The sequence below is a fragment of the Filicampus tigris genome, chromosome 19 (genome assembly GCF_054856515.1).
Source record: "Filicampus tigris isolate MCC_2025a chromosome 19, RoL_Ftig_1.0, whole genome shotgun sequence".
NCBI lineage: Eukaryota > Metazoa > Chordata > Actinopteri > Syngnathiformes > Syngnathidae > Filicampus > Filicampus tigris.
The window spans coordinates 11,492,110-11,517,500 of record NC_141235.1 but is presented as its reverse complement, the minus strand read 5'-3'; the positions used below and the strand labels follow the sequence as shown (position 1 = coordinate 11,517,500).

The 25,391-nt window shown below is 39.2% G+C and overlaps 1 protein-coding gene across 4 annotated transcripts in view; it reads left to right on the top strand.

Moving 5' to 3' along the window:
- The window catches only part of LOC147129530 (transmembrane protein 238-like), a 143,471-nt gene extending 121,433 nt beyond the window's left edge, over positions 1-22,038 (top strand). For 2 of the 4 annotated variants that reach the window (XR_015082523.1, XR_015082522.1), the window contains exon 5: positions 20,581-22,038. Coding sequence is in view for 1 of the 4 variants with exons in the window: in XM_086016422.1 (XP_085872548.1) it covers positions 16,169-16,690; positions 20,581-20,595 (537 nt within the window). In the remaining 3 variants the exon portion in view is untranslated. Of the gene's footprint in view, positions 1-16,059; positions 16,691-20,580 lie in introns of those variants that run through there. The other 2 variants (XM_086016422.1, XR_015082524.1) reach the window with 2 other exon arrangements.
- Positions 22,039-25,391: the final 3,353 nt, after the last annotated feature.

The following is a 25,391-nucleotide window of genomic DNA, read 5'->3' as shown; positions in this document are numbered from 1 at the left end:
GAGAACCACCTGTCTGATCATGTCAAACCCCAAATAAAAATAAAGTACTTAATTTCCCTTTGATATTCTTTAGCTTTATCACAGTGGAATTCGTCATTGCCTATGTTGTTGTTTGTTAAATAGTTTGAAGTTCACCTTATTTGATGATCTTTTCATGAACGCAGGAATTTAGTGTACAATGTTATAATTACTAAATGCTGCGACGGACAAAAGAAAAGAACAGACATAATTTATTAGAAGCAATAACACGTTTTAGTCACAATTTGCTCTGTGCCATGTCCAACTCGGCCCAGAGGAGGACAGTGTGACTGATTTTACTTTTTTTTTCTGTTCTATCGATTAATTAATTGTACAATCTCTCAAAGAGTCTGTATGTGTGCTCAGTGGCAGCAGTGACAGGGGTGTCAAGGACATTGCAAAGAGGCAAGGGTCCCTGTCTCACACAGGGATGGAGGGAGAGTGTAATGAGCTCTCCCCAGGATCCGTGTCAACCCACCTGTCATACACAAACACACACACATCAGAATCACATTAGGCGCGGCCACTGCGTGCCACTCGAGTCATTCCATTTACTTTGATCAGTATAAGGACGGTGAGCCACTGATGGAAGTCAATACAGGGGCATGCGTTGCGCTTTATACTTCTAATAGGATATTGGATGATCTTTCAAATCTGTCTGACAGGTAAAACCCAGCACCGTGAATTTTTTCCCATGAGCACAAGCTTAAAGCGGAAGTCAACTCAAACATATTTTTTTTCAAGAATATGTTCCCAGCAGGCCCACTAATTGAAACACGGCATGCTGATTAATATTGCGTTTGTGGAATAAGTGTTAATCCACTCGTTTTTAGCCATGTCTGGGGGCAGCCATTTTGTCTTTTGTCTGCTGAAAATGACATCATAACTGCTCACAACGCCCAATCACGGCTGACCTGTTTTCTGAATCCGAGCCGTGATTGGTAGTTCTTTAAAGGGGACATATTAGAGAAATGTAACTTTTTAATTGCTTGTACACAAATTGTTGGGTTTCTGGAGTGCCTGCGCACTCATGCAATGAAATATTATCAACCAAGTTCATATTTAGTTGGACTCTATTTCAGCGAGCTGTCCTGTACCTCGGCCTCACAGTTATGAAACAGTGTGGGTATTTAACATAATAAACACAGCCACAAGAAATTTTTTTTTCCCATAAAAAGACCAGCTAGGAAGGCCGAAGTGCTGGAATAATAGTACACTAAGAGTCATTTCAAATTAAGTCAAATTAAGTCATGCAATTGAATATTGAGCTCAGTGAGCAACTAAATAGATATTCCCAGAAGAATAACACAATTGCACATGCTGGGAAGTTAACTGCATTTAGTCTTTATGCGGAATAAACCGCAAAAGGAAATGTTTCTTAAACATTGACATATGTTTTATGATGTTGGCAGTGTGATCCTAGAACATATTCATCCATTGTTCATTTTGACTATAAAACTGAAATAAATGTGATCAACCTTTGGTAGAGGCTCCCACTGTCGGTGATATGCTTCTGTTACTGTTGTAAGGAGTAATTTTTCACATTAAGATGAAGGGAATGGATTTGACAAATATATGGTAAATATATTTACCATAATTAATATATGGTCGTCAAAAGTTACAGAAGGCTTCCCAAATTGAAATTAACATCCTTGATGAAGTCTGTTCATATTTTGCAGACAAATGTGTAATTTCTTACTAGCACTAACACATTAGAAAATAGTTCTGGTCTGATTCACCAACATTGTTGTAGACCATTAAAGTCGGCTGGGTTTGTAATGGGCATGGCAGATAAATGTATTTTCTTCGAAATAAAAGACAATTGTCTGAAAATGTGTGTCCACTGGGCGGGAAAAAAAACTATCTATATAAGATACAATCATGCCCAAATGTTACCATGCAGAATTTCAAAGAAGAAATTTGCTTTGCTTTTATTTAATGGGGTGTGGGGGCTTTATTGCTCTGAAACATCAATATCTGAATTTTAGAGCTTTATGTCCATGAGACGCTCCCTGCTAGAAATAAACATTGCCATCTAGTGTTTTTTGTAGTCAACCTGAACAGGTGAGTAAGTGGGAAGTGTTGCAATTGCTAAATATAAGAGTCAAAAGTCTTCAAACCCACAGTGCACTGTCACCCAGACGACCACGTGTTAAGCTCTTTCTCTCTCTTGTCGTATCTGATCCCCAGAGAGCAAAATAGATGCACACGAGCGCCACAAAAACCCCAGCAGTAGACAGAGCATCTAAAATCAATAGTTTTCTGGGAGTACAGCCAGGAAAAAAGGTAAAAAAAAACTGTCTTTAGCTAACTATGTGTTTACTGTAAAGGCTTTGGTTCACAAATCAATACTGTACGGTCTATATTTTTGTACGCAATATTTTGATATAAGCCCAATTCACCTGTCTTAAGTTGGTCAGTCAGAGGAAGTCTAAGCTACATAGAGGTTGAGGGGTTTTTTTTCTTTTTTTGTTGTTGTTTTTTTTTTTGCTTTTATGCATTCGGTTGAAGTGGTGATGTCTGATGTAACAGAATGACAGAAGGCAGGAGGCAAAATTGCATTTTTGTGGCTTGTGAAGATAATGATACAGCTTGTGTTGGAGAGAGTCGAAGAGAAGGTGGGGTATGAGCCAAGAAAACATGTCTGGGGGTTATTGGTGCCTATGGGCATGGCAAAGTAGCAACAAAAAAAAAGACACAAGAGCTGTCCATGTATTGGCCGTAAAATGCCAACAACAGCTGAAGTAGCCCATTTGGTTTGGTAATACCAAAGCTACTTGGAAATTGTAGTGAGCTAAGCGACATGCTATTCTTTTAATTAAATGTAACTTAACTACACTAAAGCTACCCATGTAGCTAGTTAAGCAACAATAAAATGACAATAGCGACTTCAGTTGGGTAGCCTACAAGATTGTGTGATAGTGTTAAAGTGAGTGGGTGTCTATACTGTGTGTGCCCTGAGAATGATTGGTGAGCGGTCCAAGTGTTTGCTTTTTGCCCAAAGTCCACTGGGATAGGCTCCACCTCACCATCTGGAATAGAAAATGAATTGATGAACTATTGGGTAGTAAATGAACACTTAATTCTTAAATCCATGTATTATTAAGATTCTTACTACCTCTGCAATATCAGTGTCTTAGATTAATGCAGTGCACTGTGTTAACATAACTGAACAGCGAGTACTCAAAAAATAACACTGGTCAACAAATGTTTGCATTTTTGTTTTTAATCAGAGAGGCAAGTAAACCTTTCTGGGTAATTTTTGCATTGATTCTGGATATGCCCTCATTTTTCTCTAGCACATCAGGTTTTAATAATAATATTTTTCTGAAACCATAAATTCCAACCCATAATAAAATTTGTATTGTGCAAGATTTTATAGGTCAAACTTAATAACAAATGAAATTATATTTTATTCAAAACACAAAAAAATGGTTGTGCTAGACACATAAAAATCATCTCTGATTAAAATTTGCCGTTGACCAGTGTTATGTATTATAGTTGCAGAAGTGGTGATTTGTCGCCTCTATTAAATTAAATCAAATACCAAACTGATTATTTAAATAGACCAAACCTTTGGGTTTGTACAGAAAGTAACTTCTCTCACACGAGGAATAATCTATATCTATTAATCTAGCTATCTAGCTCTCTATCTGTCTATGAAAATAACCTGCACAAATAGTATAGTTTTATTCTATTGTTGCCAAAAACATGTTGCTGACTAATGCTGTCTTGTTGATATTTGCGTATTGACTGAGTTGCAATGACAAGCTTAGCTCGCGACTGTTGTGTTAACTTCGGGATGTAGGCTACCTGATTGTGTCCTTAAAATTGTGCTTGAACATCTGGGAAGGTAACAGGAGCTTTTTGTGGGGTTGCACAGTAAACATAAAGTACTGTATAAGCTCTGTGAGACGCGATAACGAGCATGAATTTCTTAAGATATGGCCCATGGGGATTGAGGAGATGTAGACACCTCTGGCACTGTCTAGGCCAGGCACCAGCGACGTCAAATGGAAGAGATGCATTTAAGGTTTAGAACTGCCTGGGGAAATGTAGCTTCTGTCAACGCTACCAGACTATCACTATGTAATCACGAAAGAAGCTTTGCTTCTGAATAGCTCTTTGATGTTGAAAACGGTGCTCCCACAAACACGCTACTGAGAATTGAAGTAAAACTAGCAACAGTGCTTTTGATGAGAGGGTTTCATAAATGCACTCCCAAAACAGCTACTGTAAGTCATTAATCTAATAAAACTCGTTTTGTTCTGGGGTCAGAAACTAAATTCGGCAAAATCCCATCAAAATTGTGAGCACCTTACAAACAGTGCTTCAGACTCCGAGGCGGCTGTGCGCTCCTGAAATAGTTTCAGAAGGTTATGAAAGGCCTTAATTTCAAGGTGAGTAAAAAAAAACAAAGTCAATAAAAGAAGAGGAAGTGTAGTAAGCGTTTTGTCTTGTCACAGTGTCTTTTGCAGAAATGACTGAGGGAGAGATGACTATCCTAAAACCTGGACACTGTTTTTTACCTTGTCTCTTTACAAAGCCATTGCGCATATTCAAACTGTGCCACTTGAGATCTTGTACCACTTCAACCAGGTGTGTTGTCATTTTAGTTAATGGAAGCTTTTAAATAAGAATGTTAGTGTTGCTGTGTTTGCTTTCTGATTCAATGAATGACCTTGACCAAAGATCACATGCGGGTTTCCACAAGGGTCCATTCTTGGACCACTTGTATTTAATATATACAGTAAATGCTGCCCCTTTTTCGGATTATGGAGCATCACAACATCTCTTATCATACTTATGCAGATGACACGCAACTTTACAAACTGGTTGCCCTTCACATTTTAGTGCCACAGAAGTAGCTCTAAGCTTCAGAATGGCTAAACCCTTGCTTTAGACCTGCTTTAAGTGAGGAACCATTTATTGAGACAGTATTGTGAGACTGTGTGACTTTTGTATTGCAAAATATACTTTCAAAGGGCATAGGTGAAATAACATTTAAACAGGAGTGAGATAATACATCCAAAAATGCACTCATCGGTCTGAGCAGAAAAAAAGATGTAATGTGGTTAGGCCAGCTCAGTAAGAATGTTATTTATTAGTCATCTTCTGTATTTCATTCAAACCCAAGAATTATGTGTTTAGAAATGTTAATATTAATTAAATGTTTCTATATTTTTGCATTTTTTGTGCTCCACTACTCCAAATTAGCCCCAATGATTCGTGCAGTTACACAACTTCAGCGAAATGAGTCAAAACCTGAAGAAAAAGGTATATTTTACAGCATGCTGCTTTCTCTTATAAAATTTCTGCCTTCACATTTTGGTACCTGGATGGCGAATTGCTTAGTGACCATTTAATAAGGTAGTTTTTGTAATTATTTGACCAGTAAAGCTTTGACGTTGTTACAAGTGATTCTGGTATTGAGTGTAAAACTGCTCTCTCGGTGTGGTGTAAGAAAGCGAAAAATCACGACTAATAGAAGAATGGAGGGGGGAAATAGATGCCTCTGGCAGCTTTGTGAGAAAGAAGGGGGTAACAAATGAGATCCTTCCTTATCTTCAGCTGCAGTTACCACTTCACAGATTTTTATCTCACTTGGTAGAGAGGTTCACTCTGCTTGGTTATCTGTCAACTTTTATGGGGAGGGGAATCCCTCTGTCACAACCACAGGGAGGTTCTAATAGATTGACTTACAGTCTTGTAAAATCCTAAATGCAATCCTCCCTAGAGTTTAGGGCCTCTACCCATTCCAACCTGATTGTGCATCTCCGAGAAAAGTCGATGAGTGAGCATTGCCAGTTACTGCCCATTCCATGTATAATTTGCAGGAAATTGATGAGAAATGCCTGTCACAATTGGATGCTTAGGCAGAGAGTAACCCAGTTCACTGTTGATTTCCCCTTCATCAGATTTTAGCCAAAGTGTCATTCCTTTGTCCTCCAAGACCATCTTTCCGGACAATTTCAAACAAACAATAGGTTGAGTTGAAAGGCTTAATGTGATTAAGAAATGATCATCTACGTCAATGGCAGGAGCCCGTGTGCTCAATTGGATTACTAATGGGGAACGCAAATGAATAGCGGTGAGGCAAAGGGAGCATAGTGGAGACTTGGAAGAGGCCTGATTTATATTCTGATGAAGTGGACATATTGTGTTGATAAAATATGCTCAATAAATCAGGTCATTGTCCTATATGTAAAGAGCCATTTCATTTTTCAAATGAGTGCCTTACAGAAAACCTCAGAGCATGTCACTTTGGAACTAAATTGTCAAGACAGCCATGTCTCATCAATTTCGTGAAATCAATTATTCTCCGCTGGATACTCTCCATGTGACCAGAATAGGGCGATAAACCATAGCTAGTTTTGTGGAAATATACTATCCATTTTTTTGGGAGTAAGATTGAAAACTACATTCACGAGAGTTTCACACTTGGCAGAGGTAAGCGCCTGTTATCTTATGGCAGCAAGATATTTCGTCCAAAAAAAAAAATAGAAAACTGCGACATCATCTTCATTAAATTGCTTACTTGGAGTCAGACTCAAAGGATATGTTTGAGAGTTTTGATTGCCTTTGGTTGCCAGTTTCCCCCCAGGCCTGTTGAGGTATCCTCATGGAAGAAACTAACCCCAAGTTGCTGTTGGTGCCGTGTCATCATTTGATTTCCCAGTTGTCTGATTAATACAGGCTTAGCCACAAACTTGGGTGACTTGATGACAACAATAATCTGTACCATAACACTTTGGTTTTTAGTTTATTTTCCACCAAGCAGTATAGTTGAGTTTGATTCTGCTCTCACTTGTTTCCATTATCTTACCGCTATTGATGGGAATTGAAAAATGGTTCTTGTTGAGCTGTTGGCTCCAAGTAATTGTCCTGCTCCTTTTTCCTCCTGTCATGTCAGACCTACTTTCATACTAATAAATAAATAATACAATTTTGAGAGTGGGAGTGACAACCAGCTCACACTCCATTGAGTTTGAATGCACATAGACACAAACATAGGATCTGCGTGTGTGTGTGTGTGTGTCCATCCATCCATTATCTATACCGCTTGTCCTCACAAGGGTAGCGGGGAGTGCTGGAGCCTATCCCAGCAGTCTTCGGGCAGTAGGCGGGGGACACCCTGAATTGGTTGCCAGCCAATCGCAGGGCACACAGAGACAAACAAACATCCGCACTCACAATCACACCCAGGGGCAATTTAGAGAGTCCAATTAACCTACCAAGCATGTTTTTGGAATGTGGGAGGAAACCGGAGTACCCGGAGAAAACCCACTCAAGCACGGGGAGAACATGCAAACTCCACACAGGGAGGCCGGAGCCGGGATCGAACCCACAACCTCTGAACTGTGAGGCGGACGTGCTAACCAGTCCCCCACCGTGCCGCCCGTGTGTGTGTGTGTATACAAAAAAATAAAAATAAGACCCAAACAATAAAATAACTCCCCTGTCCACTCATAGGGTTCTGTTGATGTTCCAGTCATTATTCTTTGGGAGCTGCAAAGAAAATGATACCGATATGAACATTTGTTATGAACCAAATTCTCATCTCCTACAATCCTGTTCTCCTCACAAACAAGCCAATCACTGTGACGACCTTGCAGAGGACAGTTTGGCCATAAGACACAAGTCTCTTTTCTGCCATCTTCCCCTGTGCCTCCATCCATCCCCCATTTAATCCCTCCCCTTCACACACTGTCGGATTTTAATGACCAGGGTGAAGACAATATCCACTCATAGAAGAAAATGGCATTTGAGGGGGAGAGCTTTCATAGGCATTCACTACGTTCCCAGCCTGATTCTTCAGCCGCGTTCAAGTGGAGCGCGTACGACAACTCTCAACGCCAAAATTGTAATTGGAGAGCAGATATCCCAAGACAACAAAGAGAGAAGCCCTCATGCAAAGAATCAAAACGAAAATATAGTTCTCAGTAAAGTGCAGACCTCCACCAAGGTTGAGTTGTGGGCAGCATTTGTGTTTGTCATACCACAATGTGGCGAGCGGCTGTTTCCGCAATCAGTAGTGGGCACTCTGACAAGAACATCGCAGCACATGTCCGTGACTTACCTTTATTGAAACAAGAAGAGTACTACTAAAGTGATAAAAGTTACCAAAAGTAAAAAGTCACACTCACAAAAAAAAAAAGATAAATTGACAAAAGCACTTTGGCCGTGTGGTCCGTTACCCAACGGCACCCCCTGCACGTCCCTGCTCGTGGTGCGACATAAAATATTGTAATTAAACAGCATAACGCGGTACACAGAGGATGAAATAAAATGAAAGGAGCGTACCCGTTTTTTCCTCACTCCAGTGTGACTCTTAAAAAAAACACATCGTGAAAACATTGTGAATCTCTTGGCCTGTCTGAGCCGTGAAATGTTTGTTTTGTTGTAACACTCTTTGTATAATATAATGAGCTGAAGTAAATTACATTTTAAAGTGTCAAGTCATGCTTCCACAGTTATAGTAGTGACAGTATTAATGCAGACGTATCACATTACAATTCAGATTATCTCATTAGACAATTGTATAGTATAATTAATACTTTTAAAATGACATTAACTAGAAACATATGACATGCCAGTATGACATAATGAAACCAATTGGGAATTCCCAAACACTATTAATAAGATGAACCACATGATTTAAAAAAAAAAAGTAATAATAACGGTCCACAATTTTAATTTGGGGTCTCGCTCTTCAAAAAGCTCTCATGGTTTTAGTCCTGTCCTCACATCTTTCAAGATCAGAATATCTGATTTTTTTTTTTAGCAAAAGAATGGTTCTTTATAAAACTTACATTGATCCAGTGAAGCCACAATTCCTGCAGGAAAAGTATGTAGACCTAATTTGAAAGAATTTAGCCAGCCAACCGCCTGAGCTGTCAGAGTCATTGCATTGCCTCTAGTGAGCAAGAACGTGGGAGCAGACCTTGCCCTTTAATAAAAAAGCCTGGAGTCTTGCTCAAAGAAAACCAGTAGGCTTCGTAATGAAGGTATAAGATGAATTGGGGTTGCATTTTGCCTTTGAATGTGACTGATCTGCTCCGTAACAATTGTCGTCACCGCAACGTAACCGTATTACTAAACTAGGTAACACTGGCCTACTGTACAGTGAAACCTGGATTTAACGGACCTGGAACCAACGGACTCCGGATTTAATGGACAGAACATAGTTTTGAGTCCACTCCAAAAGCCCCTTTGTATAGTAGTTGTAACTTGTTACAGATTGTTGGTTCCAACTGTGACATGTATCACTAAGTTTTAATGCTATTGCAGATCATACTGTAGATATAGCCTAACAAATGTGCCGGCATGGCGGCCATGTTGGCAGTGGCAATGTTCCCATCAAAGGAATTAGATGGACATACGTGGCGGCCATGTTGGCAGGGGTTGAAGAGGGAGCAAAGAGAACAAAAATATCTTTATTAGAATTACTAAAGGAACATATATTGAGAACATTTAAGCACATTTGCAACTAAAAGCTTAAAATACATGTAAAAGCAAATGAAAGAAACAAAAAGTTGCTTTCTGAAATTACTAAAAGATCATCGAGTGCATTTGGTTTTAGAAATGACCTTAATCAAAATGAATGTGAAAAAAAGCATTGTTTTTAATCTGGATTTACAAAGTAAAAGCATTTCTACTTGGGGCTGACTTCACTTATAAAGCTCTCTATAGTTGAAGACATGCATTGAGATATTAAAATGGGATGGGTTTTTTTAACAATGGAAGTCATATGGAGCACATGATATAAATGTTTTTTTTTATATAAAATATTTACTTTCCATATATGGAAACTAATGGGATACCCCAAAATAGAAATGTTTTTCTTACATTGAATAGAATGCGAGGTAGGGCAAGTTTTTAGAATAGTAAATGGTCCAAAAACCCCTTGGAAAATAAATGTCTGTGTGAGAGTGTGACTTGGCCGCCACAAATAGCAATTCTTCCTCTCAATGCTCAGAGCCTCAAGGATAAGATCTAGAAAACGGTGTTCTCTTGAAATACACTATATCAGAGGAACTGCAGCCCTCCTGTTTTTGCCCCAGGTGGCATCTCAAAATTGAAATCCGAGTTTCATTGAATCCCCCCCTCCCTCGCCCCTCTACTTGTGGAAAAGACAGGGTAAACATTTAATGAAATGACTTATCCAACAAGTTCCTTAAACACTTTTAGAAGTTGTGCTGGTCCCTTTATACATCACTAACAGGCAATGGGAACTGAAATGAAGCGTGGGAGGATAGAAGCGGCTGTAATAGGGAGATGGGTGCAGTTTGAGAGGGTGGATGGGCTCTTTGGGTGGGGGTTGACTGTTTAAACACTCACACACGCCCATGCGTGACGAGAATGCCAATCCTTGGGGAAATCAGGGCATGGGAAGCCGTCAGACTACCTCGGAAAGATCCCCATTTCTAAGCACAGGGATCTGACATTTTTGAAATGTGAAGCGGCCAGACCACCTGCCGCACTGAGAGGTTTGATCTGAGTTTGTGATGAGACAGACAGGGGGTCTCGTTTGTCGAATTTTTGGATCTCATTACTCCCTTTCTCCTCCTCGCTCTCCTCGCTGCGTTTTTCTTCAGATTCATCATCGTTGAGCAATAACTTTCGGAAGTGTCTTGCTATCGCTGTAATGAGAACAACCCCCTAGATATTATTGATCTATGTCCTCAATTACCTTGCAGCTCTCAATTATTTTACAGTATACAGGTTCAGCTCCTTTACTTGCGGAAGCTGTTCAAGATAACTTGACTCTCCAATTGTGCCGCTTTCTGGCAAAGATTAAGTGTTGCCGCGCTACATACTGTACCCTTTCTGATTGATTCTGTGCCTTTATACAATCCCCAGAGACAGCCATGTTCTTTATGATCCCGCAAATACATTTTTGACCAAGTCTCTCTATAATATCGCAAAACTTTTTGATCCATGCTGTGATTCTTGATATCAAATAAACTGTATACAAAGTTTGCATTATTATGGAATTTTATGTGACCCAAAGCAGAAATTCAATAATGACGATTTGGAGGTATAATAATAAGGAAATATGGGCAGAAGTAATGTGACCTAAATACACACTTAAGAAGCAGGAAAAGGAAAGAGTCACATAATATCAGCATACATTATTGAAATCCCTCGCATGCTGAATATAAACCAACTCAACCTGTAGCACTTGGAAACAACCCTGAAGCACCCACATCCTTTACAGAGTCAATCAAAATGCTGCAGTAACAACTGTAGCTGATGACCTCAGAACTCTTGGAGTTCTGGAAGGACTGGTCAAAGTCTTAAGTTGTTTTGACTTTTCATTTTATCTGTGCTGTATTCATTTCTTGGCCTCCTTTCGGAAAAACATACTACGATGTTAAAAGGGATTTCTTATTTAATCGCTGTAAAAGTGTGGGGGACGGAGGGAACTGATTTTTTCTTTTTATTTTATTTTCTTTAAGGGGAAGACAACCCAAAACCTTTCTTTACAATTATATGCTCTATGCAGCCCTAGTCTAAACACGGAATTCTGATTAATATTGAGTTTGTGGAATATGAGTTAAGCAGCAACATCCACCCGTTTTTAGCCATCTCAGGGGGCGGCCATTTTGTCACTTGCTGTTGACTGAAAATGACATCACAGTTGCTCAGGGCTCAGGAAACAAGAAATCACGGCGCATCTGTTTTCTGTAGCTGAGCCAAGATTGGTCGTTACTTGAGCAACTGTGATGTCATTTTCAGTCGACAGCAAGTGACAAAATGGCTGCCCCCTCTGATGCACAAAAACGGGCGGATTTTACTACTTAACTCATATTCCACAAACACAATCAATCAATCAATCAGAATGCTGTGTTTAGACTAGTGAGGCTGCATAGAACATTTTGTAAAGATTTTTAGGCAGTTGACTTGCACTTTAAGGAATTAGAGAGTAAAAAAATATTCAAAACTTTTAAAAAGCCAAGCTATTGCCAATTTAACTCATTAATATATTTCTCTTTCACCAACACTTTTAAATTCCATCACTTCAGTCTTTCTTTTGCGCTTGGGGTGCTATCCCACATTTTCCATGGTGAAAACCAACAGTTACTTAAAGCAAAAACCTCTTTTAATCTCCATCACTTGCCACAAACCTGTTGCTAATGGCATCCATAATTTTTGTGAATCGTGCACTACCTGCACACCAACAGTGGACACAATCTGTTCGTGTACATGCGATTTTGTGCCAGCCATTTTTTCCCTCTTTTTTTTCATGTGGATGTTAATACATGGTTCATGCCAACTTCCAAGACTTGCAAAAACCAATAAAGATTTGGCATGCATAATTTACTTATTTTTTTACTTCTTGCCGCATACATTTTTTTGTGTGTAGTGACCTATACCTGCCCTTTCTCAACCTTAAAAACAAACAAAAAACAAAAATGAGGAAAAAAAATAAATAAAGAAGAATGAACAAAAACAGAAAAGTTAATGATAAAATAAAGCTCTTGCTGGTTCTTGATGTATTAGGCTAAAATCATACAGCAACCTCTCCCCTTGAGTAGCAAATGCAAAGCTCGGACGTCCCAAGGACCTGACACCCCCCAAACCCAATGGCATGCAGAGACCAGAACACCCAAGCCGAAACCCACCAGCGGTAGCCCCGGGGCCAAGAAACCGCCGTTATTTGGGGTCTTAGAAAATCAGGCCCTTAAAGCCATAATCTTTGTAGATCACGTGGAACACGCCCACTAACAGCGATTGCAATTTATTAATGTAAACATACAATTTAGCATCTGTTATTTTGGAGTTTAATAAATCCGGCCCATATAGTTTCTGAACAGTGCAAGCATCAAGAAGTTTCTTTCAACTTACTCAGTACTTTATGGGAAGTAGCAAATCGTATTTTTCACAGTGTACTGGATCTGTCTGTAGAAGGTCGATCAGATAAAAATGTGTGTGCTGCAGGCTGTTATTGCAGAATTAGAACATTAGTGTCTGCAATCCATCATCAAATGGTTTGTTCTTGCTAGCTAAGCCATGAAAGGTAATTTTTTCTTTATTTTTTTATTTATTTATTTTTTTTACCATGATTGAGCGCCCTATTTTGTAGTGGATGTCTGAATATAACTTAATACAACACTTTTCTCTTTGATCACTTTCTTTTGTGTTTATTGATTCTTATTCTAATAAAGAACCCTTGTCATGTAAATGCAGCTCTTGTTTTCTGAACACAACCCCCGTTGCTGTTTTAAAGTCTACTGGCGCCCTCTAGCCATCAAATGAGAATATACAAGTACAGTAGAGTGCAACAAATAATATATAAACTGTTATATTCAAATCTCAACATGCATCATTGATTATGACCCAGCAGGTTACAGTAAAGACCTTCTTTTGTTTTTGTTTTTATTTTTGTTTTTTAATGGTTCATAATTCCCTTCAGTAAGCACAGAAGGCAATTTAAGCCATGAAGGACATCGTTGGAAATTACTGTAAATTGCTGTTCTTGCAGTTAATGCAAAGCTTAATACGTGTGAAACTGTTCGTCGTGGGATAGTGTTAAATGTTTTACATCTCCTGTCTCAAATAAACGGTGGTGTGCCTTCAAGAGTTGAAGTTAACTTTTTCACCATACATACACATAAATCAGCCATCTTATTAAATGTATTTAAGAGTTTAATGTATGATATATTGTCAAGGAATGAGGCACATATTGTCTCACCTTTACTGCTGAAAATCCGCCTGCAATTGTTTCACATTGCGAAATCTATTGCTGTGATCATCCCTTAACAAAACTAACCGAACTTGGTGGAGATGTTTTTAATCTGTTGATGATTATTGCCCATCTGCAATGCCTTGGTACAGTAGATCTTAGTGATGTAACATTTACTTTGAAGTTATATTACATACGTGCAACAGAACTATTGGCGCAGCAAGAGAACAAATATTGCTTGCAGAAGGTATATCAGCACTCACAGTAGTAAGTAGTTACTTTTTTTTCTTGAAAAACAGGTCAATCAAGGCATTGTTTTCTACCTTGGTTGACACGTCCCAGTTTCTGGACACTCGATACTTACACTAACTGTGGGTGTTTTGAGTGTAACATTGGGGTGGGGATTGAGTAGCTGAATAACAAAAAACTGCGCAAGCAAAAGGCCACTTAGGGATATTTATGGAGAGCAATTCGCTGGGCCATTTATGGTTCATAAATTGGACTTGAAATATCACTGTGAAGATGACTTACTCGCTTTTATATCTTCTGACTGGTCTGACTGAGGTTTTGATTTTAAATGAATAGGGCTTTCTTTTTCATTCTGACAACAACATACAGCCACGACAGAAATATCTCTTGTACAATATGTATAGAAAAATCGACCTTAAAAAGTATCATATTGAGAGTTACTGTACATCAAACTATTAAGGAACAGCTCTCAGTTTGACACATTTTACACTACTACAATAACAATAATAAACTCCAATTGAAATATCTGACAGTGTCAGGTCAAAACTGAGCCAAGACTTCCATCTCCCCAGCCACTTGGTCCGGCTCTTCCAGGTCGATCAAGAAGCATTTCCAGGCCAGCTGAGTGACATAGGCCCTATTCAGGAACTTGAATCTCCGAACATTTATTGCACTTTTACTTAACCTTTGCGGAAAATGTCATCGGGTCAAGACGAGGTGAAAACGTGCTTCTTTTCGAACACTGGAAAAGACAACACTGTTTGAAATTAATTCGACTCCTTAGCGTCATCGTGGGATGGCAAGTATTGCTGCCTATCTACTTGGAGTAAGATTTACGAAAGTTGAGTTAAAGGTTGTGTCAAGGCACTTTTCTTAAGCATTTTTTGAATTCAGACAACCCTTTCTTAAAGGACGTCTGAGTCATCAAAGGAAAGTTCCTTAGCAAAAAAAAATCTCCAGGGCCTCCTCCCAGTTGAACGTCTACACTGAGAAGAAGAAAAAATAAGTTGAATGTTTAAGACCTCACAAAGAACCGGCTCAACTTTTTGTGCTATCAAAACATGGTGTTCCTATAGGTTTGCTAACAGTGGGAAATGTCTAGCAAAAAATGCTAAATTAGATCATGATAACAAATTTCAAAATGCACTTTACTTGTTTGTAAGCCTGAAGCTGTTGGGTTTTGCCTAGAGCAAGACAACACATTCACGGACAACATAAAACAACTCAAATACGGCCATGGATGGGGAATATCTTGATTCTCTGAATCTGTTTGCTTTGTGGAGTGCAAGATAAAGATACACAATTTAAAAAAAGGTCGCTAAGTAACGTGTAATAATATAAATTGAACTACAAATACCAAAGGACTGTTTGACCTTCTTTCTTCTGTACATCTCCACTGTAATACCAAAATAAATACCATTAAAATAAACCACAAAAGGTCATGTATAAAATTAATTGACAGAGACCAAAACAAAGCACATTTTCACCTTAATTATAGTTCATTTTTGGTTAGTTTTACAAATGTAAAAAGTCATTTCGGATACCTTTTTTAAGCAGTCGTGTTTTTATTTTATTCAATTAAAATAACAATTTTTCACTGAGTTATTTCCTTAGTTTTTGTTAGCTATAATAACCTTACCCACCACTGAATTCAACAATATTTTTTTCATTGTGATGAAAGGTTTGTAATACGGTACGGTGTTTGGCTCCACTTGTGTTGATGAATACAAAATATTGAAAATCCATCTAATGCAGTCAGTGCAATTTTGAAGTTCTGCACCACTACAAACTAATACCATAATAGTAAACATATTGTCAATTGTACTACTCACTGACAGTGTATCAAAACAATGCATTATTAGGGTGGTTTTGTTCCGTCACTATTATTTTTTAAACGAGAGATACAGTAGGCCTACGTTATACTGGGTGCTGTCAAATTACCTGTTGTATTCCTGCACTGTTACATACACCGAGTTTACAGTCCTATATTTGCCCATTCTTGGATGTTTTCGTTCACACCATGTCCTTGAACGCAGCACATCCAAAGGACCTCGAAGCGTGCTGCTTACAGTGACGTAACAAATAAGGCGGGGCTTCCTCGCAGGTGAACGGAACACAGAGCAGGTGTGAAATCAGCGACAAGTGCCTCCTGGAAAACAGATTGAAGAGTTGAGTGCCGTTACACGGGCCCGCATCTGGCCCTCCGCCGCTATGGCCGCCACCTGCGTGGGCAACTGCGCGCCGGTGTTCGTCCTCGCCATCGTTTTCGATGCTGCAGGTCTGGTTGTACTTCTGGTGGGGATTTTTGGCAATCTCAACGTGGACGGCCGCTGTTACGGAGATTTTCTCATCTACACGGGCTCGCTCGTCATTTTCCTCAGTTTAGTGTGGTGGGTTTTGTGGTACACTGGCAACGTCCGACTTTACGCAGATCAGAGGAGAGGTTCGCTGGACATCACTTTTACGCAGTGGGCGAGGAAGCTCTCTGAGAGGCTCTCCAGAAGCGCCAAGAAGTCTCTGGAGAAAAATTCCTTTGGCAAAGAGATGAACGGAACCGCACCTACCCGCACGCGGATTACTTGGGAATTGACAACAGGTCACGACAACAAGGGCTTTGATGGGACTGAGTGCAACCCAGATGGTAAAAACGTGGAGTTGGGTACGTTGAAGGACTCAGCTGTTAATCTGCACGCTGTGGAGAACAAATCAGAGAAATCTCTCTGCCTGGAGAAGGTGTGTATAAAGTTTTCTAGATTGCCACCCTGTTGTTTATTATGGGTTTGACTCGTGCCTTTTTATGTGGGAAAGGAGAGCCACAGGACCAACACTCATGCAGAGGCTACTGTCGGCCTCAGATCTCAGCCAGGCACACATGCCAGGCCCCGCCTCTCAAAGGCACATTTATGTACACAGACTACGAGTGTTTTCTATGCGTTTTACTCTTTTTGTTCTGTATGTTAAAATATGTTGACAAGGTGTTTAAAAAGTGTGTGTGGTTAAAAAAAGTGGTCTTTCTATTGCAGATTTTCAAGTGTTGCGATTGGGTCTGAAACGTAGCCCCCCCCCACGATAAACAGTGGTTCACCGTGATAATACATACAGAACGGTTGTGTGCAAATTCTTAAATTATTCGCTTGTTTTGCAATTCTATGACCAGAGCAAATTAAGAATATGAACTTTAATCTATTTTCCAGGGTGCTTATGCTCATTAGTAAATTTATAAACTTACCACAGTAAAATAGTAAGAAGAAACTTTGTTGTTGTTGTTGTTAAAATGGCAAATAGTCGATTATGCTGCTAAGAAAATATTCAACCTTTTTGATAAGATACGCATTGCGATGTCAAAATCAGACCAATTGTACAGCTGTTCAATTGGAAACTGTAACAATTATTACAGACTACACTGCAATACAATACAGATTACAATACACCAGGTTTAGGGTGGACCCTTAATTTATTTAACCGTGTCAAACATTCTTAAAGTAGTCATCACTACACATTGTTATTCACAAATGAATCTGTTGACTACGTTAGGAAGCCCATTCTGTGACAAAGAAGTCACTAACTCCTAAATTCAAGCAGGTGTTGTTACGGTGCCAATCTCTAGTGAACTACGCTACATTTTTGACAGACTTAATATCTATCCATCCATTATCCATACCGCTTATCCTCACAAGGGTCGAGGGCGTGCCGGAGCCTATCCCAGCTGTCTTCGGGCAGTAGGCGGGGGACACCCTGAATTGGTTGCCAGACTTAATATACGGACCAAATAAAAAATCTAACATGTTTTAAATCTGCTTTATGCATCTCTGATTTCGTGTCATAAAAATATAATCTATTGCAATGCAGCAGTGTGTTTTATATGCTTAATTAGATGGGTCAGATATAAGCGCATTATAATATCTGATTTGCCGGATTAGAAGACAATATTAGATTATTACTCTGAGTAAGCGTAACAATTTTTAGGGCTGTTCAAACGGAAGCAAGCCTTCAGGCTTGACCCCACATTTTTTCTGTGATCCAGATGTTTGTTTCACTAATTTGGTTGCGTCACGTTTCACATTTGTGATTTGTGATCACCATACTATTTACTGTTTTATCATATTAAAATGACTGCCATGAAAATGTTTGAACAACAAAATCTCAAGGTGAACTAAGAGTTCACCTCACCCCTTCTTCCTCCGCTGCATCCCCAAACACCCTATTTATTTCCAGTTATTACTTGAAACTTGACTTTTTAACCTACTGTGTCTCCTGACACCATCAACAATGTTGCGTTGTTTTGCAAAAGTTCAAGCATACCTTTAAAACATGCTTGACCTGCAAAAAACGTAAACCTGCGGAGCCAACAAACAATTCTGATTGTGAGACATGAATATGCAAAATATTGGCCTAGTTTCCACCTCTCTATCACGCCTCTGTGGTTGTTCATTGCCACCAATTTAAGTCTTTTGTCATCACTGCTTCTGACTGGTCATGATGATGAAATGGCAGACTTTATTGTCAGTGAGTCAATGGCACTTGCAGTCAAGCCCATGTGCTCTGGAAAACCGACATCAATTTAACTTTAAAATCCACAGTCAGCGGTGTGTTGAAATAATGTCGTTATATTATTATTATTTGTTATCATGATTGTACCACCCTCTGGCCCCACAAATGAGTGACTTCTGTTGACATTCACCTGTGACCTGACCCCTACAATGTTTTCTTGAAGTCCTCCAGTGAACCCTCGTCAGTATTTTTAACAGTAAACAGTAATCTAACTTACTTTTACTCACTAACTCTACTTTTTAAATGAAATAATCAGTCACGTAAGTTACTTTTTCATGGTAACCGTGACAACACTGCTCGGGCTGACTATCAATATGTCTTATCTATTTATTTATTTATTTATGAGCCGGACCGGTTCTGCTCACCTTCGTTGTTCTGTTTTATTTCAGACAACTTGTAATCAGGTGGAAAGCCAGTCAGCCCTTTGGCCCAAAATGCGCAATTGCATTTTAATGGAGCTCAGCGGTTTTTATTGATCCACAGAATGAATGGTTGTAGGGAGACAGTGGAAGAAGGATGCATAAGGTCCCCTCTCTCCCTCCCTCCCTCCCTTTCTCATAAGTATGCCTTATGCACATTCACACCACACACTAGTTCCAGTTAGTAAATTTGAATGCGCCTTAGCCAAGTTCTTATGATCATGAGATATGTACTGTGTGAAATGGTGCAGTCAGATGGACCAAACACTGTACCCTGAATGCCAATGTGTTTATTCCCATGAATATTTTTTCAGGAGGGGGTGGGGGGGAGTCAAAAGCAAAAGGCACGGTCTTATTTATGAAATTTCTTCGTTTCGCTGCTTCACTCGGATGTTCACTGTGAAGAATTTTCCCAAAGAGCTTGACTCAAGACAGATTCCTTCATTATTCATCTGAAAGTTGAATGACTCCATGTGTTCATATTGTAGCTGAGTTAAAAGTTGCGTGTCTGTGAGCATGATTTATGACCTACCTCGAAACAATATACCAATGTTGAAATGGATTTTTCAGTGGAGAAAAAAAATACTACAATCCCCAAACTCTAGTCACCTCCTTGAGTCTCAATATGAATTCTATTGTATCTGCAGATGCTCATTTTTTTTTTCACCTTAATTGCTAGACGTGCAACGTCTCCTAATTCAGTATGAGGTTCATTCTCAGTATCCGTGCCTAAAAGAATTAAGGCGTAAGCCTATGAGTGTCACTCTGCATAAACTGTACATCATTCAGTGTCAAAAGTGCTGCCCTTGTCAACGTAAACAAACTTGATGTGCTTGCTTTGGGTCACAATCTCACTTCATCCCCAAGATTAAATTTGCAGAAGAAGCCACACCCAAATGTAGCAGTGACAATGGATTATCAAAGGGTTATTTGAACACGATTGTACTGCAGAAACAGAGAACAGGATCATGCAGGTGCTGGAAGATGACCTGAATTGTCAAACTGGAAGACACAATTGTCTAGTCTTGTCTATTAGTCTTACTTGTAAATAATTTCTTAAAGATGAAGTCAACCCCAAATTTTCTTTACAATAATGTTCTATGCAGCGCCACTAGTCTTAACACGGCATTCTGATTGATAATGCATTTCTGAAAGTTGTAAAATTCACCTAAGCCCTGAGCAACTGTGATGTCATTTTCAGCCAACAGCAAGTGACAAAATGGCCGCCCCTGAGATGTCTAAAAAACGGTGGCCATTTTGTCACTTGCGGTTGACTGAAAATGACATAGTTGCTCAAGGTTCAGGTAACAACCAATCGTGGCAGCTTCAGAAAATAGCTGAGCCGTGATTGGTTGTTACCTGGGCCCTGAGCAACTGTGATGTCATTTTCAGTCAACAGCAAGTGACAAAATGGCTGCCCCCGAGATGGCTAAAACGTGTGGATTTTGCTGCTTAACTCATATTCCACAAATGCAATATTAATCAGAATGCCGCGTTTAGACTTGTGTAGGTGTATGGAACATATTATCGTAAAGAAAATGTTTAGGTTGACTTCCACTTTAAATACAAGCTATGAAATACAGTATAATGTCCAGAGCACTACGAGTAAGTAGCATGCAATACCATTGACAATACCTTTCTTCTTTTTCGCAGGTTGGATTCCCATGAACGATGAATGGGTGATACTTTTCAAAAACATTCTAAAGACTGAAAACCTTGAGCTAAAAAAAACAAGTAGCGTCACTTTTTTTTTTTTTTTTTTTTTTTTTTTTTTTTTTTTTTTTTTAAAGATTTCTTAATCAGGGACATGCCTGACTGAAGGCGGAAGGGCTGCACAAAGAAGAACATCTTTCATATGTAAATAGCAAATTCATATTTTTTTAATGTGCCGATTTTTGAAAATGTCATACTTTTCAAGGAATAAAGCTAACCAGCAGTTGAACAATTGTTGTTTGAAAAATGTTCCTGCTCAGTGCAAATTTGATCCGAGATTACAATGAATTGTTGAAGGACCAGTTTTCTCATCCTGGCCTTTTCTGGCTATTAGGTTTTATTGTTAATTCACCAAATACAAAATGCATTTTGGTAATACATAGCTCATCTTTTGCAATAACGTTCCTTTTTAAAAAGTAGCAATGTTGGCCTGTAAAAAACTTTTCCACAGTCACATAAGTTGGCATTGAGACAGGAATGTTGATGAAGATGAGCATCTAAGGAGGCTAATCTATTCATCATTAAGCTAGCAAACAAACAACCAGTCAGCATTCAGATGGAGCTGTAGAAAAGAATGTTGCCATCGGTTCAGTCATGCAGGTGGACTGAGGAGGGAGCGAGCATTTCCTTGTGTTTTTCATTTCAAGCCATTTCCAGGAGTTGTAAAGGTCAACTGGAAAAGCGGTGAAATTTGTTTATGCACAAAGCATAGTCCACTTCGTCAGGATGGATTACAGCCCTTATCTTGGCCGCTGTCTGCTGTGTTTCTTCGTGGCCGTCTTCCTGGATGTGGCAGGCTTCATCCTCTTCCTTGTGGGCGTCTTCGCTCCCTTCACTTTCTGGGATTTTTTCGTCTTCTCCGGACCCCTCGTCCTTTTCATCAGCCTGGTGCTGTGGATCTTCTGGTACCTTGGAAACTTGGTGGTGCCGATGGAGGATCTACTTCCCAAATGAAAAACATTTGCGGGTTACCTGCACCAGAGAGCCAAAGCAAAGCTGATCTTCAAATTCAAAACGGCCTTGAACATGACTTGACTTCTTTGGCATCTGGAATGACTCAAACTGCCTTGTCATGATGAGGATGTGAATTATTTTTTTAAGGGGGGCGTTCATGTGCCATCATTTTTGCAGTCTCTTCGATGTTCGTCCGAGCCAATCTGCACTTTGACAATTAATGCAGTTTTCGCTTTTTATAGTGCTTTCCTGCTCCCTCTGTTGTCTCTGTGGATTTTTATGCTGTGAATTCTGAGTAATGGTCGCTAAACCTATTCAATATAAACAAGTCAAACTGGCTTTATTTGTTTCTGGAGTGAGGACTGCCCTCATTTTACAAGAATTGATGTCTGGAAGGAGCCAAATGCTATCAATGATCATAAAGTCATAAAATTCAAAGTCCAAGGCTTAGACTTTTTTTTCTTTTTTTTTTTTGGCGCCACACTTGTGGGGCAGGTGGTTTCCATTCTAACGTGGACACACCCTGTTGACAGTGTGGCTTATATTTAAGCTAAAAATAATCTTTCATTTTAACAGTATCAATACCACCCAACTTAAGAGCTTTCACTACATGGTTGGCAAACAGTTACAATAGCTACAACACCCATAAAAAGTTTTATTACTTTTTTGCCCTACATAAACTGATGACTCCCCACCAAATAAAATTGTGATGCCTCACTTAGAGGCAACCATTCAGAACAATGTCAGATGTACATTATTAATTCATAATGCTCGAGATCACAAAAATGAATAAGTCAACACGGATGTTAGAGGTGTCACAAACTCGCTGGCAGGCGGTCTCCACGGGTTTAAATTTCCTCCACACCTCATGTGTCATAGGAGACTGCCGTCCCGACCACTGCCAACACAACGCACACACACACCTGTGTGGGTCAACTGAACATGATACTGTTTGACTTGACACCGTGGTGACAATGGGAACAATGATTGAATGACACGTTGGTACGCCTCTGCAGGTTGCGCTGCTTTTTTTAATATGATTTGACTAGAAACAATGATTGTTGATATATTGTTTAAAAAAATCAAGTCAAATACAACATGGATAAAGTTGTACAGTACTTGATTATGTTCAAACTATTTGTGTCTCAGTGATGAATGGTCGTTAATGTATAGCTAATTATTCATGCCTTGTGTCCTGTAGTTTGAAATCAACAAAGGCTTCACCATTACTGTCAGGAGAGCGCAATACTTTAAATTTTTTTTTTTTTTTAATGTTAATTTTACAAAAAAATATGTTCTATGCAGTGCCACTATTCGAAACACGGCATTCTGATTGATAGGATGTTTGTGGAATATGAGTTAAGTAGTAAAATCCACCTGTTTTTGTCCATCTCAGTGGGCGGCCATTTTGTCACTTGTTGTCAACTGAATATGACATCACAGGGCTCAGGTAACAACCAATCATGGCTCAGCTTCAGAAAACAGGTGAGCCGTGATTGGTTGTTACCTGAGCCCTGTGCAACTGTGATGTCATTTTCAGTCGACAGAAGTGACAAAATGGCCGCCCACTGACATGGCTAAAAAAGGGTGGATTTTGCTGCTTAACGCATTTTCCACAAACGCAATATTAATTTGAATGCCATGTTTAGAGTAGTGAAGACGCGCAGAACATATTTTTGGAAATAATTTTGGGGGATTGACTTCAACTCTAAATATATACTACCCTATAGGTTTATTCGACAAATGATGTTTTCATTGCCACTTTTGTGGTTCTAATGACAAAATTCACTGTAGCACAGCAAAGGTTTTCCCTTTTGTTTGTCTTTTTAGCATTTATTTGTTTTGATGAGTGCATGCATGATGAATTTTCATCATTACTGAAATGGGGTGTGAGTTAAGGTTTTCTTTCCCCCCAACGTTCAGATATAAACAATATTACAAAGAGGGTTATTACAGCTTTTATAATTCCTAATGTATATAAACATTCATATGCAGTTTACTGTACATAAACGAAACAAAGGTAATGGCATTATGCCTCAAAGAAATTCTCTCACAAGAGCAGTTTAACAAATTAAATATGGATTCAAGTTAACATCCCCAACGGTAATTTGATCCATCATACTAATAGATTTGCCTCACTCAGCTGAGGGCCCTTGGGAGTGTTTGACTCTTGGGTTAAAAATGAGTCTAAAGTAAGATGCTAATTTCACTTTTGACACATTTTAACTTGTTTTCGAGAGTAGCACAAATTCTGCTCCGCGCCTGCAAGGAGACGGGTTAAACCCAATGTTTGTAAGTTTCCAGATAGGCACAAGCCAGCAGATCTGTGAGAGGGAGGCCTGCGCCTGTATGGGAGTGGTCACAGCCAACTTCAACCATGGCCAACCAAAGCGGCTCCTTTCATTTCCTTTCGATGCGGCACTCTAGTCGCGCACTAGAGTCTCGACTTGGAGGAAGTACCGTACATCTGCACTGTGAAGTGGACACTTGGAGACCGCCCCAACCGGACCTGATCATTCATGTGCCACCCAGTGGGATGATTTAAAATAATCACATCCACTTGCTCAATGTTGTACTTACCTTAGCATTTGCCAGAGATTTGTCAAGGTCTTAAGCTCACATTCTTGGATTTTTCTTCACCTGATTGAACTTTCCGTATTGTGCCCTTACAGTCATCTTTACAAGATGGCTACTTCTAGGGAGAATAGCAACAGTGCTGAAAGTCTGTGAACATGAAGGCTGTGTGTGATACTTTTGTGACTGTCAGGTTCATCAATTTGACATTTTTATAACGCAACACAAATGAAGAGGAAAGACACTCAGTTCTTTGTTACTAGCTCATGAGGTGAACGGAGCGATAGCACAATTTCTGCTTGCCGCTGTCCTCGTGAGGAGAACGCTTCTTTCTACGTTCCTTCTGCGTTCTAAACTTATTTCTCAGTTCCCTCTCTTTTTATTAACTTTCAGGACTCCCTGGTTACATGGGTGTTTCCAACCTAAGGGGCGGGGAATTTATGCAAGCCGTTGAAAACACTTGGCCTTGTTATCTGTATGAGTGTATGTGGGTGAGAAATTACTGTTTTCATGCAAGCTGTTGGAGATACGTGAACTTGGTTTTCTATGTGTTTGTGTGTGGGAGAGAGATTACGGTCTACATGTGTCAACTTCCTCCTTGCTTTTCCTTCTTGCTTCTTCTTTTCACACTTTCTTCTCAGATGGTTATAATAAATATGGATATGAAAGCAGAAGCAATTTCTTCATTGCAAGCAAATATAACATCATTCTTATATTTAGTTTACAATACAAATATATATAGTAAACAATAACTCAAACATATGTTCATTCAGCATAATCAGCAAATGTGTGATTAAAAATTATTCTTAGTGACCCATTCCAGCAACATGTAAGCTAACAATTATTAACCATAGTTATCTGGGAGCTCTTTTGTTTAGAACCTTGGAATTTGATCCGTATTTTTAATAGGGCCGGGCAGATTTTACCAGCATCTCCAATCTCAATAAGTCGATTGTACACTAAATTGGTTGACTCTTGACAATGAGTAGCTCTAGGAGAAGTCATCAGCCTACACTGAAAAAAATGGTGTATTGATTTTACTCAATTTTATTTTCATCAATTGGTTGCATGAAATAAAATCATCTGCATGCAGATATATATTTTTAAGTAGAATTTCCATCTACTTAAAAATGTATTTAAATCCAGGTGATTCTATTATGAAATAAAATTGAGTAAATTCAACACCATTTTTTGCAGTGTAGGGCAAGGGTGACACATTTTTG